A 24,116-nucleotide genomic window follows, 5' to 3' on the forward strand; every position below is an offset into this window, starting at 1 on the left:
TATGGTCCAATTGGAATGTGAACCATGTTATAATTCCTAATAGTACTTTGGGTTGTTGACTATTGGAAGTGATTCAGAGCAGCATTATTGGGCAGTGACCTTGTGAATTCACCCAATAAAACACACAAGGGCGAAACTAAATCTCTTTTAACAACCTTCTCGCTGGTTGTCTTGGCGTGTTTATTTTTGAATTATGTAAACACCAGTCAAACTGGGGTGCGTGTAAAGGCGAATCTGATTCTGATTTCAGGTATTAGGATTTTTAAGCACCCGCTGTGAACTGTGTGTGTGTGAGCAATGCATTGTGTTGGCATGGTGAACAGATGTGCTACTTTAATGAGCAGGCTCTGGAGAAGCTGTGCGTAATGTTGATGTAACCACCCCTCCCCTGATGCAAACCTGTCCAGTCTTAGGCAATTAATATGAAGCTGTGAATCAATTAATTTAGTGTCAATAAATTAGTTGACTGGAATTTCTTTTTCCCTTCAATGTTCTCACTTGCTGCTCTGAATGTTCAGACTCGCACTGTAATCTATCTCTCTCGCCATAACAGTTTATCAGTACCAAATGGACGTTCTTCATCAAGTGAGGTTCAGCAGCGCACTCAGCAATGGTGCATAACACCTCAAGTCATTTGGTATTGGTCCATTGCACTCCAAGCCCATCTAGTCCCTGAATACTACAGTGCAGAAGAGGCCCTCCGAGTCTGCGCCCACACATAAAGGGCCTTGACCTGCCCACCTAATCCCACTTGCCAGCACTTGGCCCATCCCTTGAATGTTATGGCGTGCCAAGTACTCATCCAGGTACTTTTTAAAGGATGAGGCAACCTGCCTCCAGCACCCTCCCAGGCAGCACATTCCAGGCTGTCACCACCCTCTGGGTAAAAAAGTTGTTCCTCATATTCTCCCTTAAACCTCCCACCCCCTCACTTTTAACTTGTGTCTCCTCGTAACTGATCCTTCAACAAAGGGGAACAACCATTCCCTATCCATCCTGTCCATGCCCATCAGAATCTTGAACACCTCAATCAGGTCACCTCTCAGTCTTCTCTGCCCCAGGGAAAACAACCCAAGCCTATCCAACCTTGCTTTATAACTTAAATAAGAAGTCTCACAACACCAGGTTAAAGTCCAACAGGTTTATTTGGTAGCATGAGCTTTCGAAGCGCTGACCCTTCATCAGATGAGGGACCTGATGAAGGGGCAGCGATCCGAAAGCTCGTGCTACCAAATAAACCTGTTGGACTTTAACCTGGGTGTTGTGAGACTTCTTACTGTGCCCACCCCAGTCCAACGCTGACATCTCCACATCATCTTTATGTCTGAAGTATTCCATCCCAGGCAACATCCTGGTGAATCTCCTCTGCACCTTTCCAGTGTGTTCACACCCTTTCTATAATGTAGCAACCAGAAACTGCAAACAGTAGTCCAGCTGTGGCCTCACCAAAGTTCTATACAACTCCATCATGGCCTCTGCTTTTGTAATCTATAGCCCGATTGATAAAGGCGAGTGTGCATGTTGCCTTTTTCACCATACTATTAACCTGCCTTTCTGCCTTCAGAGATCTATGGACAAAAATGCCAAGGTCTCTTTGTTCTTCGGAACTTCTTAGTGTCAGACCTTTTATACTATACTTCCTTGTCAAATTACTCCTTCCAAAGTGCATCGCCTCACATTTTTCAGGGTTAAGTTCCATCTGCCACTTATCCGCCCATTTGACCATCTTGTCGATATCTTCCTGTAACCCTACTCACCCAATCTCACTATTAACCAACTGGCCAAATTCCGTGTCATCAGCAAACTTACTGATCCTACCCCCCCCACATAATCATCTTTGTCATTTATATAAATGACAAACAATAGGGGGCCCAGCACAGATCCGTGTGGTATGTCACTTGCCTCCAGTCACTAAAGCAGCCGTCTGTCACCGCTCTCTGTCTCCTAACCCAATTATGAATCCACTTTATCAGATCACCCTGTATCCCATGTGCATTTGCCTTCTTAATAAGTCTCCCATGTGGGACTGTATCATTCCCCCCCAACTTTCCTGTAAGACTTCCTCCTCACTTCACACAAATGGATGTAGATATCCAGAACAACCCCAACTCCCCTCCCCCCCCACCATGCCCCAACTCCCCTGTGCGCCAATCACAACTCACACCCAGAGAAGTTACTGGGGCAATGTCAATTCAAAACTGGCATTGATAAACTTTTGGGCAAGGGTTTTCAAGGTTATGGACCAGGGCAAGATGATGTGTGTTAAATACAAATCAATCATGCTCCATGGTCATTATATGGAAGGGCTCAAATTCCAAAGAGTACAAGTTATAGTTATGAAGTTGGGAGTGAGAAGGGAAGTCAGGCATTACTCTGTCACTGAAAGGGGATAGATTCACTTGTGGGATGTACTGTGGAAGGCTATTGAAGGTGGATGGTGTGAGTGAATTTAAGAGGGAGGGGATATCAAGGGATATGGTGAGAGAGTAGAAAGATAGGGTTAATGCAAAAAAATGGGTAAATTGGTGGCCTCAGGTGCTTAAATTTTTACAAAAGATGTTATAACTGACAGTCTAACAATGTGGGGTGAAAGAACTAACATCTTGGGCAGGGTGGTGGGTGCGTTGCGGAAGAGGTCCTCCATGCACGATGCTCGACAACAATTTAACTTGCTGTTCGTCGAGTGAGCATGGCTGGTTCGGCCAGTATTTATTGCCCGTCACTAATTGCCCTTTGAGAAGGTGGTGGTGAGCTGCCTTCCTTAGATGCTGCAGCCCACATTGGGGGTGGGGTAGGTATGTTCTCATTCTTTATAACCCAGACAACGATTTCATTGCCACACGGAGGAAATTTTCCCCATGGTTTTGCAAAGGAGAGCCTTAAAGTTTTAACTGCCAACTGTATAATGTGTGTTCTTGATTATGCTGCTTGACAGTGTTCAATTGCTCCTGTTGCTACATATGCATCTATTACATTCGATGAGAACAGGATCAAGCTCTGATTAGGTGCCCCCTCCCTCTCAGACTTGAGAGCCTCAAGAGATGAGATTTAACACTGAGAGGATCTTGTGTCTAAGAGCCTGACAATGGGTAATGCATAATAGCAATTGTGTCATAACTGCGCACATGGTGAAAAAGTCAGTGTTATTGTAGAATTACCCATCGTTGGTTTAATAATTTCCATTAAAAAAGACTGTTTCTTATTCATTTTTACCGTATGTGCCACCATTGTTATTAAGATTAAAACATTTCACCTGCCCCGCTCCCTGCCAACATGTTGTAATGTTTTCCCATTCTAGTCTCACCCATTGACCTTACCCTGTGAATGGCCATTAACATATTGCTCCAATTCCCCAGAATACATGAATCAATATTCTGACCTGCAGTTATTAACATCCCCTGTCTGTAATCCACCTATCCAGTTTCCACTGATATTCTGGCTCCTGCTCTTCCAATTTTGAGATGAGTTTCAAAAGTCTCTGTTTTGTATGGCCCACAAGAACATTCCCAGGCCAGACACATCACTGGTTAGATATGTGCTAAAGTTCCCTCTAAACAGATTCTTGCTCGAATAGCATTTAAGCTGCCCTTCTGGTACCTCATCCAAGTCACCAGTCTTCATGCGTGATGTCCCAAGTATGTGTGGTTTTCCAGTCAAATGGACTGTGATTAGGAGCAGAAGCTCCTGTTAATGTTTGCCTGACCTACCTTCTTTGGCAGTAAGGTCAATCACAGTGCATATCTACCACTGGGGGAGGTGGTGGCATAGCGGTATTGTCACTGGACTACTAATGACCCTGGGTGATGCTTTGGGGATCCGGGTTCGAATCCTAACCAGAGCATATGGTGAAATTTCAATTCAATAAAAATCTGGAATTAAAAGTCTAGTGATGACCATGACACCAATATGGATTGTTGTAAAAGTGATGATACAGTGGTTAGCACTGCTGCCTCACAGCGTCAGGGGCCTGGGTTCAATTCCTGCCTCAGGTCACTGTCTGTGTGGAGTCTGCACAGTCTCCCTGTGTCTGCCTGTGTTTCCTCCGAGTGCTCCAGTTTCCTCCCACAGTCCAAAGATGTGCAGATTGGGTTGATTGGCCATGCTAAATTACTCTTAGTGTCAGGGGGAATAGGAGGGTGGATATTTGGGGTTGCGAAGATTGCCCTGGGTGGGTAGTTGTCGGTGCAGGCTCGATGGGCCAAATGGCCTCCTTCTGCACTGTAAATTCTATGATTAATAACCCATCTGGTTCACTAATGACCTTTAGGGAAGGAAATCTTCCATCTGGTCTACACATGACTCCCAATCCTCAGCAAGGTAATGTGGTTCACTCTCAAAATGAAATGGCCTCTCACGCCACTCAGTTCAAGGGCGATGAGGGATGGGCAATAAATGTTGGCACAGTCAGTAACGCCCATATCCCATGAATGAATAAAAAAAAATTTTGGTCAAAGGTAATTGAGGGGTGAACTTCCATGGAACTGGAATCCAGCACAAGCTTTCAGAAAAGGCTGCAAGATAGTCAAAGTCTGTCAAATTATAATTTAGGTTCAAAATGAATTGAAATAACTGTAACATGTTTAATTGCTTACATTTGTAATTGGAGACTTATGGCCAAATCCCTTTTTACATTGTGTTTTAATGCCTTTTTTTTACTAGGCAGACTGATCATTAACAAGCTCCATTAATTCAGCATCAGGTTAGAGCTCAAAATATAGAATGCAAGGAATTTTTGAAATAAAAGCGTACTTATGCTTAAAAATCTTTCTTAAATGGCTAGTCTCTCACCTACACTTGATTTATCAATTCTTTTCTGTCAGATCACCCTGAAATCTGGTGAGCACAGTGACACTGTCACTGGATTAGTAATCCAGCGATCCAGGGTGGTGTTCCAGGGACCCGGGTTCGAAACCCACCACAGCAAATGGTGAAATTTGAATTCAATAAAAGCCTGGAATTAAAAGTCTATGGATGACCATGAAACCATTGCCATGAAACCCATCTGGTTCACTAATGTTCTTCAGGGAAGGAAATCTGCCACTCTTACCCAGTCTGGCCTACATGTGACTCCAGACCCAGAGCAATGTTAAAAGTTAAGTTAAAAAGTTAAAGTTTGTTTATTAGTCACAAGTAGGCTTACATTCACACTGCAAATAAGTTACTGTGAAAATCCCCCTAGTCATCACACTCCAGCACCTGTTTGGGTACACTGAAGGAGAATTTATCATGACCAATTCACCTAACCTGCACACCTTTGGACTGTGGAAGGAAACCAGAGGAAACCCACGTAGGCACGGGGAGAATGTGTAAACTTCACACAGACAGTGACCCAAGCTGGGAATCGAACCTGGCTTCCTGGGGTTGTGAGGCAGCAGTGCTAACCACTGTGCCAATGTGGTTGACTCCCAATTGCCCTCAGGGATGGGCAATAAGTGTAGGCCGTCCAGCACCACCCATATCCCATCAATGAATAAAATAATAAAAACAGGCAGTTTTGAATCTAACTTGAAACTGTAACTTCAACATCTGGCTTAGTAATTTGTTCGGTTGAGGTGTGCTCCTTTAAAAAATAATTACCAGTGCAGGCTGTGTTCCTGTTCTATTCATTGGCTTTTCCCCTTTAGTCTCTCCAGCATTACAGCCCGAATTCATTCAGGATGGAGTAGGCAGTCTTGCCATTGTGACCTGCCTGTCCTCGGCAGGATTGATGGATCTTTACAAACTGGGAGCTGTGTTCTATACATCACCCATTCTGTACCTGACCTTCCAGCCACATTGTGTGACACCCTGTGGCAGCCAGTCACAGTATCTTGGCTGCCCACCACCTGTATTTAAATGAAGTAACAACACTTCCACCACCCTCCCCCTTTGATTTTTGGCTATTTTTCCAAGGAGAAAATCATACTCTAATCACAAACGCAAACATTAAAAATGAGAAGTCGCCATCATAAAAATGGTACTTTTTTAAAAGAACAAGGAATATAATTTTTAAATGTATAGTTCTGGATGGGTCAATGGTAAAGGTTACAGATGAGCAATGATGCAGTGTGAATGTATTGGAATTAAAAGTCTAATGGTGACCATGAAACCATTGCCAATTGTTGTAAGGACACATCTCGTTCACTAATGTCCTTTTGGGAAGGAAATCTGCCATCTTTATCTGGTCTGATCTACATGTGACTCCTGTTATGGTTCAGGTCAGAGACTCCAAAGCGTTCTATGGAGTCCACCTGAATCATAAGTTTTGCATCTTGAATATGGCGAGGATAAGCATAAGATGTTTCACTTCAGATATGATTCAAGTGACCCATTAGGGAGCTTTTATCAAGGTTTAGTTAAGAATATAGTTAACATGTACAGTAAGAAAATTAGCAAGAGCTTTTATCAGTTGCAAAAAAGAAACAAGCAAACAGTCATGAATATATATAAGCTGCCCCAATTGAAACCAAAACCTCCCATTGACAGAAGACCCTTTTCATAGGTTTAGCACAGCACAGACTAATGCTCACGTGATACTGGGATCGAGGCCATTAGTTGAATTCTGCAGTCAAATGCTCTTGAGACTCCAAACAGTTTTTAAAAAAATCCAGCTTCCCAAAACACCAGGGATACTCTGGCACAGCCCCAAACAACAGCAGGTTTTTAACCTTCAGAAAAAACATGATCGTGTTCTCAGCTAACCAACAGAATTTTCAAAACAGCAGGGAGAGAGGCGAAGACTCTTTAGCTTATAGTCCTTTCTAACAATTAAAAACTCAAACCTGCAGCTCCGAACTGAAACTGATGTCCCTGTCCTCCCGACAATGACATCATCTCAGGCTGTGAGCATGAATTTTAAAAAATCTCTAAAAGGTATACTAACATCACACTCCAGATCTGGAATGGTTGACTCTCAAATGCCCTCCGAAATGGAAGGCAGTTAGGGATGGGCAATAAATGCTGGCCCAGCCAGCGACACCCGCATCCCATAAAATTAAAACATTTTTAAAAATTGTTAAAATAAGAGCCCACAAAGTTTTCAACCCAAATAAAGCCCTCTTCCTCCTTCCATCTTGTCCCACCCCACTGTACCCTCCCAGGCAAATTAAAATGCAAGTCTGATTCTCCATCCAATCTCTCCTGAAAAAGTTTGATGATATAAATCTTGAAAGAATCCTTTCTGCTTTCATCTGACATTCCTAATTCCTGCTTCTCCAAGTTCCTTCAACACACACCTCACTATACTGAGCCAAAACTCTTTGTTATGTTTTAGTCGGTGCTAATTGAGCTGATGTCAGCCAAAGGAGAAAACAAAGAACAAAGAAAATTACAGCACAGGATAAGGCCCTTCAGCTCTCCAAGCCTGTACCGACCATACTGCCCAACAGAACTAAAACCCCCTAACCTTCCAGGGACCATATCCCTCTATTCCCATCTTATTTATGTATTTGTTTAGATGCCCCTTAAAAGTCACTATCATATCTGCTTCCACTACCTTACTCAGCAACGAGTTCCAGGAACCCACCACACTCTGTGTACAAAATCTACCTCGTATATCTCCTTTAAACCTTGCCCCTAGCAACTTAAACCTGTGCCCCTAGTAATTGACTCTTCCACCCTGGGCAAAAGTTTCTGACCATCCACTCTGACCATGCCCCTCATAATCTTGTAGACTTCTATCAGATTGCCCCTCAACCTCCGTCGCTCCAGTGAGAACAAACCAACTTTCTCCAACCTCTCCTCATAGCTAATGCCCTCCTTGCCAGGCAATATCCTAGCTAATATTTTCTGTACCCTCTCCTAAGCCTCCACATCCTTCTGGTGGTGTGGCGACCAAAGTTGAACACTATATTCCAAGTACGGCTTAACTAAGTTTCTATAACACTGCAACATGACTTGACAATTTTTAAGCTCAGTACTTCAGCGGATGAAGGCAAGCATGCCGTATGTGTTCTTGATTACCTTCTCCACCTGCGTTGCTACTTTCAGTGACCTGTGTACCTGGATACCCAGATCCCTCTGTCTATCAATATTCGTAAGGGTTCTGCCATTTATTGTATACTTCCTATCTGTACTGGACCTTCCAAAATGCATTACCTCACATTTGTCCGGATTGAACTTCATTTGCCAATTCTCCCTTCAAGCCTCCAACCGATCTGTATCCTGCTTTATCCTCCAATGGTCCTCATCGCTATCTGCAAATCCACCAACCTTTGTATCATCTGCAAACACACTAGTCAAAACAGTTACATTTTCCTCCAAATCATTTATATATATTACGAACAGCAAAGGTCCCAGCACTGATCCCTGAGGAACTCCACTTGTCACAGCCCTCCATTCAGAAACACGCCCTTCCACTGCTGCCCTTTGTCGTCTTTGACCGAACCAGTTCTGTATCCACCTTGCCAGCTCACCTCTGATCCCATGCGACTTCACCTTCTGCACCAGTTTGCCATGAGGGACCTCCTCAAAGGACTTACTGAAGTCCATGTAGACAACATCCACTGCCCTACCCTCACCAATCATCTTCGTCACTTCCTCGAACTAAGCACCACTGGGCTCCATATCACTGGCCTTTGCTGGAGGGAGAGAGAGACTGTATCAGGTGAGGGCACAATTGAGCTGAGCTCAGATTCCAATTTGCGACCAATAATCCTGTCGACTCCCGAAGCAGGGACAATGAATTGGGTAAGGGTAGCGATGGTGGGCTGCCAGGCCCGCAATCTCACCCCACCACGTGTCAGAAGGCAAGAGTAAAATTAGAATCAACATGACTCTTCTTTCTCCTCAGATGTGAGGCAGAGTGTCGCCTTCGTAGGAAGCGGCCCAGGAGGAAACCCTGGTTTCGCAGAGAGGTTAGATATTCAGCGGATACTGAAGGTGAACAGGACCCTCTTCATCGGTGGCAGGTAAATACACTGCAGAGTAACTGTCATTCAGGCTCTTTTCAGCGTTATCATATGGTTATCTGTTCTGATATTCTTTTCAATAAATCTCAGTTTGCTTCGTTAATGAGGCTGTCATGTTCAGCGGTCTCTCAGGGGTATTTTTGTTTATCAGTTGAAATGTTAATGCATTGACATAAAAGTTTCAGAGAGTTTTGGTCTCAATTAGCATTGGCAGCCTGTCTCCTGATGAAATATTCGCCGTTTTTAAACTTCCTCAATAATTTGGCGAGTATGTGCGTTGGCATGTAATTCAGGAAGGTCCAAATTTCGATACTCCAGTCTGTCTTTGATCTGATTTATTATTGTCACATGCATCAGTATACAGTGAAAAGTATTGTTTCCTGCATGCTCTACAGATAAAGCATACCCTTTATAGAGAAGGAAAGGAGAGAGTGCAGAATGTAGTGTTACAGTCATAGCTAGGGTGTAGAGAAAGATCAACTTATGCAGGGTAGGTCCATTTCAAAAGTCTGACTGCAGCAGGGAAGAAGCTGTTCTTGAGTTGGTTAGTATGTGACCTCAGACTTTAGTATCTTTTTCCTGACGGGAGAAGGTGGAAGAGCGAACATTCAGGCTGCGTGGGGTCCTTAATTATGCTGGCTGCTTTGACGAGGCAGTGGGAAGTGTAGGCAAAGTCAATGGACGGGTAGTTGGTTTGCGTGATCAATTGGGTTAAATTCATGACTTTTTGTAGTTCCTTGCAGTCATTGACAGAGCAGGAGCCATACCAAGCTGTGATACAACCAGAATGAATGCTTTCGATGGTGCATCTGTAAAAGTTGGTGAGAGTCGTAGCTGACATGCCAAATTTCCTTAGTCCTCTGACAAAGTAGAGGCACTGGTGGGCTTTCTTAACTATAGTGTCAGCATGGAGGAAACCAGGACAGGTTATTGGTGAGCTGGACACCTAAAAACTTGAAGCTCTTGACCCTTTCTACTTTGTCCCCATTGATGTAGACAGGGACATGTTGTCCTTTATGCTTCCTGAAATCGATGACAATCTCCTTCGTTTCATTGACATTGAGAGAGTGATTATTGTTGCCACACCAGTTCACCAGATTCTCTATCTCATTCCTGTACTCTGTCTCATCATTGTTTGAGATCTGACCCACTATGGTGATGTCATCAGCAAACTTGAAAATTGAATTGGAGGGGAATTTGGCCGCACAGTCATAGGTGTATAAGGAGTGTAGTAGGGGGCTGAGAACACAGCCTTGTGGGGCACCAGTGTTGAGGATGATCGTGGAGGAGGTGTTTTTGCCTATCTTTATTGACTGTAGTCTGTGGGTTAGGAAGTTGAGGATCCAGTCGCAGAGGGAGGGGCTGAACTCCAGGCCATGGAGTTTGGAGGTGAGTTTAGTTGGGATAATGGTGTTGAAGGCTGAGCTATAGTCAATTAATAGGAATGTGACATAGGTGTCTGCTATCTAGATCTTAGCCAAAGTTCTTTACAGCCCTGGAGAAAATTCAGCCATGGTTACAGCCCTTAACCACCAACCTGCCACTCCTGTTGGGTGGGTGCAGTGTTGTGTGCACATGTGGGAGTGTGTGTCTCTGGAAGTGTGGGTGTGCGTATCTCTGTGTGTGGGTATGCGTGTCTGTGTGTGTGTGTGCGTGCGTGTGAGTGTCCCTGTGGCTGTGGGTGTGAGTGTGTGTGTCTGTGTGTGTGAGGGTGTGCATGTCTCTGTGTGTATAGGTATGTGTGTGTGTGTGTGTGTTTCTGTGGGTGTGGGTATATATATGTGTCTCTGTCTGTGGGTGTGGGTGTGGATGCGTGTATCTCCGTGTCTGTGGGTGTGCGTGTGTCTCTGTGGGTGTGGGTATGTGTGTCTCTGTGTGTGGGTGTCTCTATGGGTGTGGGTATGCTTGTCTCTGTGTCTGTGGGTGTGCGTGTCTGTGTGTGTGTGGGTATGCGTGTCTGTGTGTGTGTGGGTATGCGTGTCTGTGTGTGTGTGGGTATGTGTGGCTGTGTGTGTGGGGGTATTTGTCTCTGTGTATGTGGTTATGTGTGTCTCTATGTGTGTGGGTATGTGTGTCTCTGTATGTGTGGGTGTGTGTCTCTGTATGTGTGCGCTAACAGTCAAGGTGCTCAGACAGTATGTGGATTGCTCCAACCCATAGTCTGATGTCGTGTTTCTCTGCCACTGGTCGAGAGCAGTGCCCATTAGGTTAAAATTGCAGCAGGCATATTATAGACTTCACTCTTCCTGCTGTGACCATGCTTTCTGGTGATTTTATGAGGCAGTTTCTTAGCTGGCATAAATTGACAGCTGAAATTTGCTCAAAGAGCAAGATTAGCAATATGATTCAGACAGGCTACAGAAAGGCATGTTTAGGAAATGGAAATGTCTCATTGATTCAGTCAGGAGTGCTTTATGAGGTTGTTACAGCGAGTTGTTAGCAATCTCAGTTGAAATAGTGCTTCTTCATGATGTTTCAAATGTACTAACAGCTGAAGTTTATTGGGTTTAAAAATTTAACACGAGATAAACCTTCTCTTCCCCATCTCCCAACATGGCAATACTGTGTACAAAATCCTGGTATCCAAACATTAACTGACAGGACCAGAGCCATATACATGATATCAATCCCATTCCTTCCACAATAGCTGGGATTTTCCACCCACCCCAGTTCCGTGTTTTCCACTGGCAGATGTAACTTGCCAATGACCGCCAGTGGGATCTTCCAGTCTCGCTGAAGTTGATGGACATTTGCATTATCCACTGGCTGCGTTAACACATAGGGTCGTCTTCGGCAGAACTGGAAAATCCCACCAATGAGGTGGGCTGGAAAATTCTGCAGTATTCTGTAAATTGAGTTTGTGTCTTTATGTGCCCTGTTTGTGAACAAATCTCCTACTCACCTGATGAAGGAGCAGCGCTCCGAAAGCTAGTGGCATTTGCTATCAAATAAACCTGTTGGATTTTAACCTGGTGTTGTGAGACTTCTTAGTGTGTTTACCCCAATGCCGGCATCTCCACATCATGAGTCCAGTCACCCACCTCAGCATCTCAAAGGAGTTAAAAATACCCAATAAAAACTTTTATCCATGTTAAATGTAAGTGGCTCCCCACCAAACCACATATTCATATGGTGGCACAGATGTTAGCACTGCTGCCTCACAATGCCAGGGACCCGGGTTCAATTCAGGCGTCGGGTGACTGTGTAGAGTTTGCATGATCTTCCCATGTCTGCATGGGCTTCCTCCCACATTCCAAAGATGTGCAGGTTAGATTGATTGGCCGTGCTAAATTGCCCCTTAGTGTTAGGAGGATTAGCGGGGTATATATGTGGGGTCAGAGAGATAGGGCTTGGGTGGGATTGTTGTCGGTGCGGGCTTGATGGGCCCAATGGCCTCTTTCTGCACTGTAGAGAGTCTAGGGTTCTTCTATGATTCATCTAACTTCTAACCGGGCGGCACGTTAGCACACTGGTTAGCACTGCTGCTTCACAGCTCCAGGGTCCTGGGTTCGATTCCCGGCACGGGTCTGTCTGTGTGGAGTTTGCACATTCTCCTCGTGTCTGTGCGGGTTTCCTCCAGGTGCTCCGGTTTCCTCCCACAGTCCAAAGATGTGCAGGTTAGGTTGATTGGCCATGCTAAGAAATTGCCCCTTAGTGTCCAGGGATGTGTAGGATAGAGGGATTAGTGGGTATAATATGTAGGGATATAGGGGTAGGGCCTGGGTGGGACTGTGTTCGGTGTAGACTCGATGGGCCGAAGGGCCTCTTTCTGCACCGTAGCGTTCTATGATTCTATGGTTCTATTTGGAAATCAGTGAAGTGGTATTTGAAAAGAAACATCTGATTAAACTTCTTACAATGAGAGGAGATGCAAATCTGGATTTAGAGGTGGGAAATGAAGATGGGCAAGTGGGTGAAATGAGAGTGGGTGAAGACGGGTGCTATCTTATCAGCCGTTCATACCCAAAGCCTCTGCATCAAGGAAGAAGAATTTGGTGCTCAGCCAAATCTCCATTCACTACAACCAGACCAGAGAATCCCGCCGGCGTGGATGGCCGGAAAATTCTACCCTATATCGGGGATAGAGACAACAATTCGGTTAGATTTAGTATTATTATGGAAAAAGATAGAGATAAATCAGGAGTAAAAGTCTTAAACTTTTACAAAACTGAAGTGATTTGGCTGAGGTGGACTGGACAAGGATAGAGGATAAATCAGTGGTAAACCAATGGGAAGTACTATTGGTGAGATCCTCAGGGTACAAAGCAGACATACCTCTCCAAAAATAAGAATGGTACTGCCAAACATAGACCCCCATGGTTGTCTAGAAAAATACAGAGGGAGATTAAACCGAAAGCTTATAATAGTCACAAAAATCTCAGCACTGCAGATACCCTGGAGGAGTATAGAAAGAACAAAGATCAAGTAAAAACAAAATAAGGAAATCAAAGAGAGGGCATGAAAAAAATATTAGCAAGCAAGATTAAAGAAAACTCAAAGATGTTTTCCCAGTGTATAAAGAACAAAAAGATAGGTAAGGAAAAAGTGGAACCTGTCAGAAGTGAAGAAGGGATGTTGCATGAAAATGCAGAGGATATGGGAAGTGAGAGATCTTGGTGTGCAAGCGCACAGGTCCCTAAAGGTGATAGTCCAGATGGATAAGGTCATAAAGACAGTCTATTGAATGATCCTTTTCATTGGCAGAAGTATAGAATACAAAAGTAGGGATACAATGATGGAACATTGATGGGAATAGAGGGATACAAACGAATGGTCTAGTTGGGCGCATGAGTGCCGCAGGCTTGGAGGGCCGAAGGGCCTGTTCCTGTGCTGTATTGTTTTTTGTTCTTGAGTCCACAACTGGAGTATTGTGTGCAGTTCTGGTCACTACATGACAGGAAGGATGTAAGTGCTCTGGAGAGATTGCAGGGAAGGTTTGTTAAAATGTTGCTGGGGCTGGAGAACTGTAGCTAGAAGGAGAGTTATTTTCCTTGGAACGGAGAAGGCTGAGGGGTGACATGGTTAAGGTATGCAAAATAGTGAAGGGTAGAGATAGACAGCAGGAATCTGTTTCCCTTGGCAGAGAGCTCAAAAACTAGAGGTCCAAGATTCAATCTAAGTGTCAGAAGGATTAGAGGGGACATGAGGAAAAGCATTTTTATACAGAGGGTGGGGGTGTCTGGAATCCGTTGCCTGAGTTGGTGGTGGAGGCAGAGAGGCCTTAAACTGCCTTAAAAGCACCTGGATCTGCACAGTAAGTGCTGTAAGCTGCAGGTCTCTGGGCCGAGTGTAGGAGGGTGGAATTAGAAAGGGCACCTGGGTGTTTTTGGGTCAGCATGGACAGGATGGGCTGAATGGCTTCCTTCTGTGCTGTATTATTTCTATGGTTCTATCATTTAAAGAATAACATTCTATAGCAACAACTTGCAGGTATTCTGTGCGTTTGGTCTGGAAAAACATCCCATCATCCTTCACAGAAACATAAATAAAAAATTTAACACCTGAGCCAGAGAAAAGCATATTCAGACAGGTGACTAAAAACTGGGTCCGGGGCAGGTTTTAAGTTTCTCAATAGAGAAGAGAGAAAGGTGGAAAGGATTCTAAAGTTTAGTTCGAAGATATGGGTGGATGGATGGAGAGAGTGAGAGTTGTTTAAAAGGCCAGAAGTGGAGGAAGGTAAAGGTCTCGGAGTGTTCTAGTGATGGAGGAAGTTACAAAGGCAGAGAGGAGAAAGGTCTTGGATGGATTGGGACACAATGAGAATTTTTACATTGAGACAGTGTTAATGGGGATAGACAATAGAAATCAGCAAACATTGCGGTGACAATGTGAGGCTTGGAAAGAGTTAGGAAACAGGCAATGGTTTTTAATGAACTTGAGTTACAGAGAGTGGAAAATGGCAGAGCGGCTAATATTGGAATAGTTGAATCTGAAGGTAACAAAACCAAAATTGAGGGTTTCAGCCTAGGCCAGGTTCCATCTGGTTCAGCCTGGTTAGGCCAGGTTCCATCTGGTTCAGCCTGGTTAGGCCATGTTCCATCTGGTTCAGCCTGGTTAGGCCAGGTTCAGCTTGCAACACTGGTCAGCGACTGATCGCAGTAACATGGTAAAGCCAGAGTACCAGAATTAAAAGCATCTGAAGTCCAAAGTAATTGTCTCAGTAGGAGCATATGAATTAGGAGCAGGAGTAGGCCATTTGGCCCCTCGAGCCTGCTCCAGCATTCAATAAGTTCATGGCAGATCTGATCGTAACTTCAGCCCCAGATTCCTGCCTATACTCAATAACCTTTCACCCACTTGTTTAACAAGAATCTATCTAACTTTGCCTTAAAAATATTCAAAGATTCTGCTTCCGCCGCCACATTTTGAAGAAGAATTCTAAAGTCATCACTCTTTGAAAGAAAATATTTCTCCTCACTACTGCCTAAAATAAGTGACCCCTTATTTTTAGACAGTGGCCCCTTGTTCTGGATTCACCAACAAGAGGTATACGTATCACTAATATAATGTTGTCTTCATAACCTGCATGGAAACTTTCAGGTGCTCCCTTCCAGTGTTAGTCAAAGTAACGTCAACAATGGGAATCGTAACTTCAACCTAGTCTTTCAATCCCAGTTGGTGTAACTGAGCAGGAAGGACCCAGAATGGAAGCCTGGCTGAAAAGACTATGGGTAGGATTCTCCAGCCGCGCTTGCCTCAAAACCAGAGAATCCTGACCGAGGTCAGTGGACCTTTTCATGGACCGTGCCCTTGCCCGCTACAATTTCCATGGCTGGCGGGACGGGAGAATTCCAGCTCATCACATTTACTTTTTAAAAAATAAAATGTGGAGGAACAGAGCCATAGGACAGCTAATTAGTATTAACAACAAGAGAAAAAATATTGATTAGACATGGAGAGATTAGATTATGATACAATACTTCTTTACTCCCCTTTCATTCAGCAAATACACACAGATTTTAAGATTAATATGAATTGCCCAGTATTTCTTAACTACAGCAGTCTCAATAACATGACATCCTTTTAAACACATAAGATGGCTATGGTCAAATACGCTCTCCACTTTGAACCTCAATGCTAATGTCTATCGATTTCTCCTCAGAATCTCCCCAGATGACTGACTGACATGAGAGTTCCCAAACTTCATTTTCAAACGCACTTTAAGTTATTTGTTCAGATTTCCATTAGCAGTTTGCAGTAGAGGTGGCACGGTGGTTAGCGCTGCTGCCTCTCAGCACCAGGGACCTGGGTTCAATTCCCAGCTTGGGTCACTCTCTGTGTGGAGTCTGCACCTTCTCCCTTTGTCTGTGTGGGTTTCCCCCAGGTGCTCCAGTTTCCTCCCACAGTTGTGCTGGTTAGGTGCATTGGCCATGGTAAATTCTTTTTCAGTGTATCTGAACAGGCGCCAGAGTGTGGCAACTGGGGGATTTTCACAGTAACTTCATTGCAGTGTTAATGTAAACCTACTTTGTGACACCAACAATTTTTTTAAAAATTACAAATTCCAGCCCAGGTTTTCCATTCTGGTCATGCAATTATAGAAAAGATGTTATTAAACTAGAAAGAGTGCACAAAAGATTTACTAGGATGTTACCAGGACTTGATGGTTTGAGGTATAAGGAGAGGCTGGATAGACTGGGACTTTTTTCTCTGGAGCATAGGAGGCTGAGGGATGATCTGATAGAGGTCTATAAAATAATGGGAGGCATAGATCAGTTAGGTAGTCAACATCTTTTTGCAAAGGTAGAGGAGTCTAAAACTAGAGGGCATAGGTTTGAGTTGTGAGGGAAGAGATACAAAAGTGTCCAGAGGGGCAAGTTTTTCACACAGAAGGTGGTGAGTGTCTGGAACAAGCTGCCAGAGGTAGTAGTAGAGGCGGGTACAATTTTGTCTTTTAAAAAGCTTTTAGACGGTTACATGGATAAGATAGGTATAGAGGGATATGAGTCAAATGCAGGTAATTGGGACTAGCTTCGGGGTTTTTGAAAAAAAGGGCGGCATGGAGAAGTTGAGCTGAAGAACCTGTTTCCATGCTGTAAACTTCTGACTCTAAATGACACTTCTAAACAAAGCCACTGCTCCACTTTTAATAGTGAATCCAGTCTGGGATTTTACACCAACCCCATTCGGATTTCTTTGTCTTGACTGCTGTGCAACTGCTCAGGATTGCTTTAACTCTCAGCAACTCCCCACACTTACTACAATGGTATCAAACATTTCTTGTACCTCTGAAGTTTGCTGTCCTACTTTGAATCCAGTTACTTCAATTGTCTCTTTAACTCCGTACCCTTCATTTACTCTTCCTTGAATTCATCTGAATAATACCTCGATCTCTGTTCTCTTAACTCCAGTCATCTTAGACAGTCTTTCTGTTCCAATTCCCTGGTTATCTGGGATTGTATCTTGTTTCTTAAGAAGCTTGCATCTTTGCAACTCCCTTGTCTTCTCCTGGCACAGTTGAGAGATTTTCACTCCCCAGTATCCCCTCGCTAACTGCAATCTATCCAGCTACAACTAAAACTCAAAAAGCTTGTTTCCTTTAAAATGGTCTCCAGTTGCTAAGCAAAACCTGCATACACCTGCTGGCCTATTTATTCTTCACGTTGTAGCAGTCTCTAAACACAATAGAAACACAGTTGGAACTTAATCAACCTCCACACGTACACTTTTGTCCAACATGAATCGAAGAATAGATTTTACACTGCTAGCCACAAGAACATTAAAACTCTTAAAACTGTACCTTATTTCTAATGTTTACCAATACAAATATAAATCCCTTAAAATTTCTTCTGTTTTCCTGAAACTTGCTTCTCCAGAAAATCCTACAAAAGGTTGGAAAGCAAATCCCACAGTCTGTATAATTAAAACAGAAAAAATGAACAGGTCTGGCAGCTTCTGTTTTGGGTCTATGAAACTCTTCTTCAGAGCTGTCCTCTGTTTGTTCCTGAGCAAATTTCAGGCCAGATTGAACTTGCCCCATTCCTTCCCCACAACTGCTACACCATTAGTAATGAGTGTTCCTTTTACATGATATCATTGGAGCAGCCTAACAGAGACGGAGCTCCCACTTGGGAGATAGTGGGCAGGAAAAGTGGCATTGATGCCGCCAGCACCAGTAATGGCTTTCTCCACTGTATCATTCGGGACACAGAGAATAAGAAGGCAAGGGACAGGTCCCACGATGTCACCCTGGTGGGACAGGCTCTGACTGAGCAGACCAATTTGTTTTTCGAAGATCGGGGCATCATGTTTAAAGTGCAAAAAGGTTCACAAAACAACCCCCCCAGTATTTCCCTCTGGCGCTGCCCGGGCATGTCTCTCTCCCACTTTGAGCAGTGCATCACCTAAGTTCTTCTGGGAGTTCGGCTCATCAGGTGTACATCTGGCGAGAGCAGTTGAGTTTTACACTGTTCTGTCCTCATGCCGACTATCTTACCCGATGGTGGGGGTCGGGGTAGGTGATTCAGGCCAATACTCAGATGGAAATGATGTGGCCTTGACAATCAATCATGCATTCTGTCCCATAAAAACATGGAGTGATTGTCCCCCTCGTGTTACATCACTGATAGGGGGAGGGGACAATCGTGTCACACTTTTACATTGCTCTGAAACACAATTTGGACAACTCGCAAGATTTTTCACCCCTATTTCCAAACCCATCCGCCTGTGCAGAGTCAGCACATTCTCCCCGTGTCTGCATGGGTTTCCTCCAATTTCCTCCCACAGTCCAAAGATATGGGGGTTAGGTGGATTAGAAGTGCTAAATTACCCTTTAGTGTCAGCGGAACTAATTAGGGTAAATACATGGGGTTCGGGGGATAGGGCCGAGGTGGTATTGTAGTCAGTGTAGACTTGATGGGCTGAGTGGCCTCTTTCTGCACTGTAGGGGTTCTGTGATTCTCTGCAAATGGGCACAGAAAATCCTGGTCTTGGAAAATGTACAGAAAATACTAAGTCATTTGAACAAAAAATAGTTCCTTTCTTCCCATTAAGTTCCTTTTTATTTAAATTTTCTCCTTTTTCCTTCTTTTGTTGGACAAGCTCTGTGTTAGGTTTATTAAAGTATTACATGAGCGATTTGACACAAATGAATGATTTTACAGTCTCGTTCTTAACCTCTGCCAGCAGATCGGAGGGAAACAGTATATTATTTGCAAGAAAGCTTTGACAGAGGTGCATGAAATACAAGTGACATAAAAAGAAGTTAAACCTACTTGAGCCAAAACCTTCATAAATAATCAATGGCTGTTACCTGCTGGCAATCAATCATGTGTCTGTCTCACATTCTAATGAATTAGGTAATTAATTGAAGTATCCCTCAGAGCCATTCAGGAGTACATTTTCTCCAATTCTCTTCTCTACTTCTCTTGAAAAATTGACTCAAAGTGGCTGAGAGTTCCGCACTAGCATTCGTTCATTGGTGAACCTCAGAATGTCAGTTAGCTAATCAACACAGAGTGTCTCGAGAAGTAGAAAGAAAGGCAATATTATCCTTCACAGTGACCGGATGTTCCAAAGGACTTTATCGGCAATGGTGCACTTTCTGAAGGATAGTTGCAGCTCTATTGTCGAAAACAGTGCGGAAGGAGGCTATTTGAAACATCGAGCCTACACTGACAACAATCCCACATAGACCCTATCCCTGAAACTCCATGTATTTTGCCCTGCTAATCCCCTTGACGCTAAGGGGCAATTCAGCACGGCCAATCCACCTAATCCACACATCTTTGGATGGTGGGAGGAAACCAGAGCACCCGGAGGCAGACGGGAGAGAACGCGCAAACTCCACACAGACAGTTACCCAAGGCTGGAATTGAACTAAGGTTCCTGGCGACTGTGAGGCAGCAGTGCTAACCACTGTGCCACCTTGCAGTCCTCTAAATTACACTCCACAAAAGACCATAAACATTTTATCATGACCTGATGATCTGATTTTGTGATGATGGTTGGGGGGTAAGAATTAGCTAGGCCACGCAGAGTAGCTCCCCTTTCTGGTGTAACAGAATAATGCTACAGAAATCTTTTAAGTTCACTTGAGCTGGCAGATAGGATCTCAGTTTAATATCGCAATAAAAATGACTGCTCCAACAGTGCAGCACTCCCCCAACATTGCACTGGAGTGTCACTTCAAGGGCGGGATTTTACAGCCTCGCTCTCGCAAGATCGGAAATTTCCGCTCGAGGTCAGTGGACGTTTTTGTTGTCTGCCCCTCGCCCGCTCTGATTCCATGGCTGGCGATACGGTAGAGTTCCAGCACAAGTCTCTGAAGTAGGATTTGAACCCGCAACCGCGCTGGCCCGGAGGTGAGAGTACCACTGATGGAGCCACACCTCTCAAACAAGCTTCTCCTTAGCTCTCAACAAGCATCCTAGCATGGAACGCTGTATAGCAGTCAGAAACACTGGCTGGTTTCTGACCTTGTCTGAACCTGGAAACACTGGTGTTGCTTTTATTGCCCTAAGCAGAACTGGTTCATTGACTGTTCACTCATTTGAAGCTCAACCTCCGAGTGCAATACCTCTCTCACGATGGCACTCCCATAATGATATTCTATATATAAAGACCTTTCATTTGTGTGTCATCTTTCTCAGGAAGACTTTAGAGCCAGTTAAGTACTTTTGAAGGATAGTGACTGTTGTAATGTAGGAAACGTGACTGTAAATTTTCACACAGAAAGATCCCAGAAATAGCAATGAGCTAATGATCTGACCACCTGTTTTAGCAACATTGCCCAGCATGCCCTGCTCTTTGAATAATACCATGGGATCTGTTGTATCCGCCTGAGAGGGAATTGGTTTAATCTTTCATCTTCTGAGAGTGCAGTACTTCCTTAATGTTACACAAGTTTTTTCTTATTCATTCATGGGACATGGTCGTTGCTGGCTGGCCAACGTTTATTGCCCATCCCTAGTTGTCCGAGGGCACTTGAGCGTCAATCACATTGCTGTGGCTCTGGAGTCACACGTAGGCCAGACCAGGTAAGGGCATTAGTGAACCAGATGGGTTTTTGCACCAATCAACAGTGTTTTCATGGTCATCAATAGATTCTTCTTTCCAAATATTTTTTGTTGAGGAGGAAAGGCAAAGGCGCAGAACATAATTGGATGACTTGATAGAGGTGTACAAAATTATGAGGGGAAAAGATAGAGTGGACAGGAGAGACTCATTTACCTTGGTGGGGAATTCTAGAACCAGGGGACATAGTACTTTTCTTGCATGCTATACAGACAAAGCATGCTGTACATAGAGAAGGAAACGAGAGAGTGCAGAATATAGTTGTAGTCAGGGTGAAAATCAACTGAATATAGGTAGGTTCATTCAAAAGTCTGATGGCAGCAGGAAGCTGTCCTTGAGTCGATTGATACGTGTTTTCAGACTTTTGTATCGTTTTCCTGATAGAAGAAGGTGGAAGAGAGAATGTCTGGATTGCGTAGGGTCTTTGGTTATGCTGGCTGTTCTTCTGAGGCAGCGGGAAGTGCAGACAGTGTCAATTGATGGGAGGCTGGTTTGTGTGATGGGCTTTTTTCACAGCTTTTTGTAGTTTCTTGCGGTCTCGGTCAGAGTAGGAGCCAAAACAAGCTGTGATACATCCAGAAGGGATGCTCTCGATGGTGCATCTGTAAAAGCTGGTGACAGCCATAGCAGACGTGCCAAATTTCCTTAGCCTGAGGCGCTGATGGGCTTCCTTAACCATCACATCAGTGTGGAGGGACCAGGACAGAATGTTGGTGATCTGGACCCCACCTTGGAACCTGAAGCTGTTCAGCGACAGAGGAAGGTCGGAGAGGATATTGAATACACAGCAAGAGGCAGGATTAGACAGAAAGATTGGAGGTAGAGGGACTGGAAGTGAATCAGTACCCATAAATTGTTGGAATTGTGTTCCTTAATACCCGAAAGGAGGAAAAAAAGTTTTTTGTGAAGCCAACAGATGAGAGGAAGAATGAAAAGAAACTAGGGACCGGGCCAGCTTTGAGATAGGGTGAGTTGGTGCTGATAGAAGGGAGAGGTGGAGTGTGTACATGTGGCAGTGCAGGGTAAGTATCTAAGGAATTAGCGAGAATAGCAGTTTGAAGAATGTTGTGTGTCTCGGAGGTACCTGTGATCCTGGATGGATTTGAAATACGACGGATGGAATTTCATTTGGGATGTACACAGGGTAAATCGGAGCTGGAGACACTCTCTGAGGAAGGAGGTGCGACTGTGAAAGTAAATGTTGGTAAACATCTTATTAAACAGCAGGAGGGAAATGGGAAGCAATCAAGACGAACAATGTGGAAGAGACAAATGGAAATCCCATCGAAGAGATAGAATATAGAACACTACAGCACAAACAGGCCCTTCAGCCCACATGTTGTGCCGATCATATCCATACCTACCAGGCCTATCTATAACTCTCAATCCCATTAAATCCCATGTACTCATCCAGAAGTCTCTTAAAAGACCCCAGCGAGTTCGCCTCTACCACCACCGATGGCAGCCGATTCCATTCACTCACCACCCTCTGAGTGAAAATCTTACCCCTGACATCTCCTCTGTACCTGCCCCCCAGCACCTTAAACCTGTGTCCTCTTGTAGCAACCATTTCAGCCCTGAGAAATAGCCTCCGAGAATCCACCCTATCTATTCCTCTCAGCACCTTATAAACCTCTATCAGGTCACCTCTCAATCTTCGTCTCTCCAGGCAGAAGAGACCTAGCTCCCTCAACCTATCTTCATAAGGCATGCCTCCCAATCCAGGCAACAATGATCAGAACTTTTTCAAGGTGGCATTTCTGGAAGAGAAGTGGCAGTGAATTAAACACTAAAAGCAAAGTACTGCAGATGCTGAAGATCTGAAATACAAACAGAAAGTGCTGAAAGAAACCCAACAGGTCTGGCAACATCTGCCAAGAAACAGAGTTAACATTTGGAGTTGAATATAACTCTACTGCCTAACTGTCAGTGGGCTTGTAATGAATGTTAGCAGAATGGAGACAGAGAAGTCAGGGGAGGGAAGAGAAGTATCGGAGAAGGACTGAGTGAAGTTGAGAGAGGGGGGGAAGAGACATATTGGACTCAAAATGTTAACCCTGTTTCTCTCTCCACATATGCTGCCTGACCTGCTGAGTTTTCCTGCATTACTTTTTTATTCCAGGCACTAACCAATTATTTTCACTTTATTTACTTGTTTGATACTTTATTCCAGTTGTTCAATCCTCATGGAATAAAAAGGAGTTTCTTGAGGCAAACGCTAAATTTAATTTTCATTCATTTTGGCTGTCGCCCTCGAAACCAATTTTCAATTTTGTTTATAAATAATAAGCTGGGGGACTGTGTGCAGTTTTGGACACCTCATTATATAAAGGTCATTGAAGGCATTGGAGAGCATGCAGCGAGTGCAATTTTCCAGCCTTTCCCACCTGGATCTTCCAGTCCTGCGGATGGCAACCCCTTGCCGTGCGTTCCCGGTGACAGGGGGTACAGGACACACAAAAACCAGGAGACATCCCAGAATCGGAAGATTCCACTGCCGACCAATGGCTCTGTCTCCGCCATCGGAAAATACGTCACGTACTGGCTGGAAAATCCCACCCATTGTCAAATCACCAGAATGACATTTGAATTGGGAGAATGTGAGGTGGACTTGGAGGTACTCGGACTATTTGTGCTGGGCCAGCAAAGGCCCAGAGGAAGGTCTGTGATACAGGGTCATCAAGTTAAAGTTGCTACTAAGAGAGTGGTGAAGTTTTGAGATCTTTGCACACAAAGATTGATGAAAAGCTTTTCCATGGAAGTGACTGAGGTGGGCAACATTGCATGATTTAATGGAAACTTGGACAAATATTTAAACAGAGGAAGGTCCCAGGAGATGAGGTGAAGGCCGAGCAGGGGGAATTTTTTTGGTTTACTCAGCAAAGGACTATCATAGAGATGAATGGCTGAATAGCCTCCTTCAATGCTGTAAATTTCTTTGGCTCTAATCATAGAATCTCTGTACAGAAAGAAGCCATTCAATCCATCCAGCCTGCACCAACAACAATCCCACCCAGGCCCCATCCCCATAACCCCTTGTATTTACCCTGCTCTTTCCCCTGACACTGAGGGGCAATGTATCATAGCCAAGCTAACACACACACCTTTGTTTATTTATACCACCTTACATTTTCTATAACTTCATTAAACTCCCCCCTTAACCTGGATCAGACATGTTTTGGACACTTTTCTGATGCAAGTTTAACTATTTTA

The 24,116-nt window shown here is 44.1% G+C and overlaps 1 protein-coding gene across 1 annotated transcript in view; it reads left to right on the plus strand.

Annotated features, from left to right (window-relative positions):
- sema6bb (sema domain, transmembrane domain (TM), and cytoplasmic domain, (semaphorin) 6Bb) overlaps positions 1-24,116 on the plus strand; it is a 588,988-nt gene that overhangs the window by 298,311 nt on the left and 266,561 nt on the right. Inside the window, exon 4 of the mRNA XM_080212572.1 lies at positions 8,771-8,888. Within this exon, the coding sequence (XP_080068698.1) occupies positions 8,771-8,888 (118 nt within the window). The remainder of the gene's footprint in view (positions 1-8,770; positions 8,889-24,116) is intronic.

This window comes from Carcharhinus amblyrhynchos, chromosome 26, assembly GCF_965287045.1.
Source record: "Carcharhinus amblyrhynchos chromosome 26, sCarAmb.v2.hapA, whole genome shotgun sequence".
Lineage (NCBI taxonomy): Eukaryota > Metazoa > Chordata > Chondrichthyes > Carcharhiniformes > Carcharhinidae > Carcharhinus > Carcharhinus amblyrhynchos.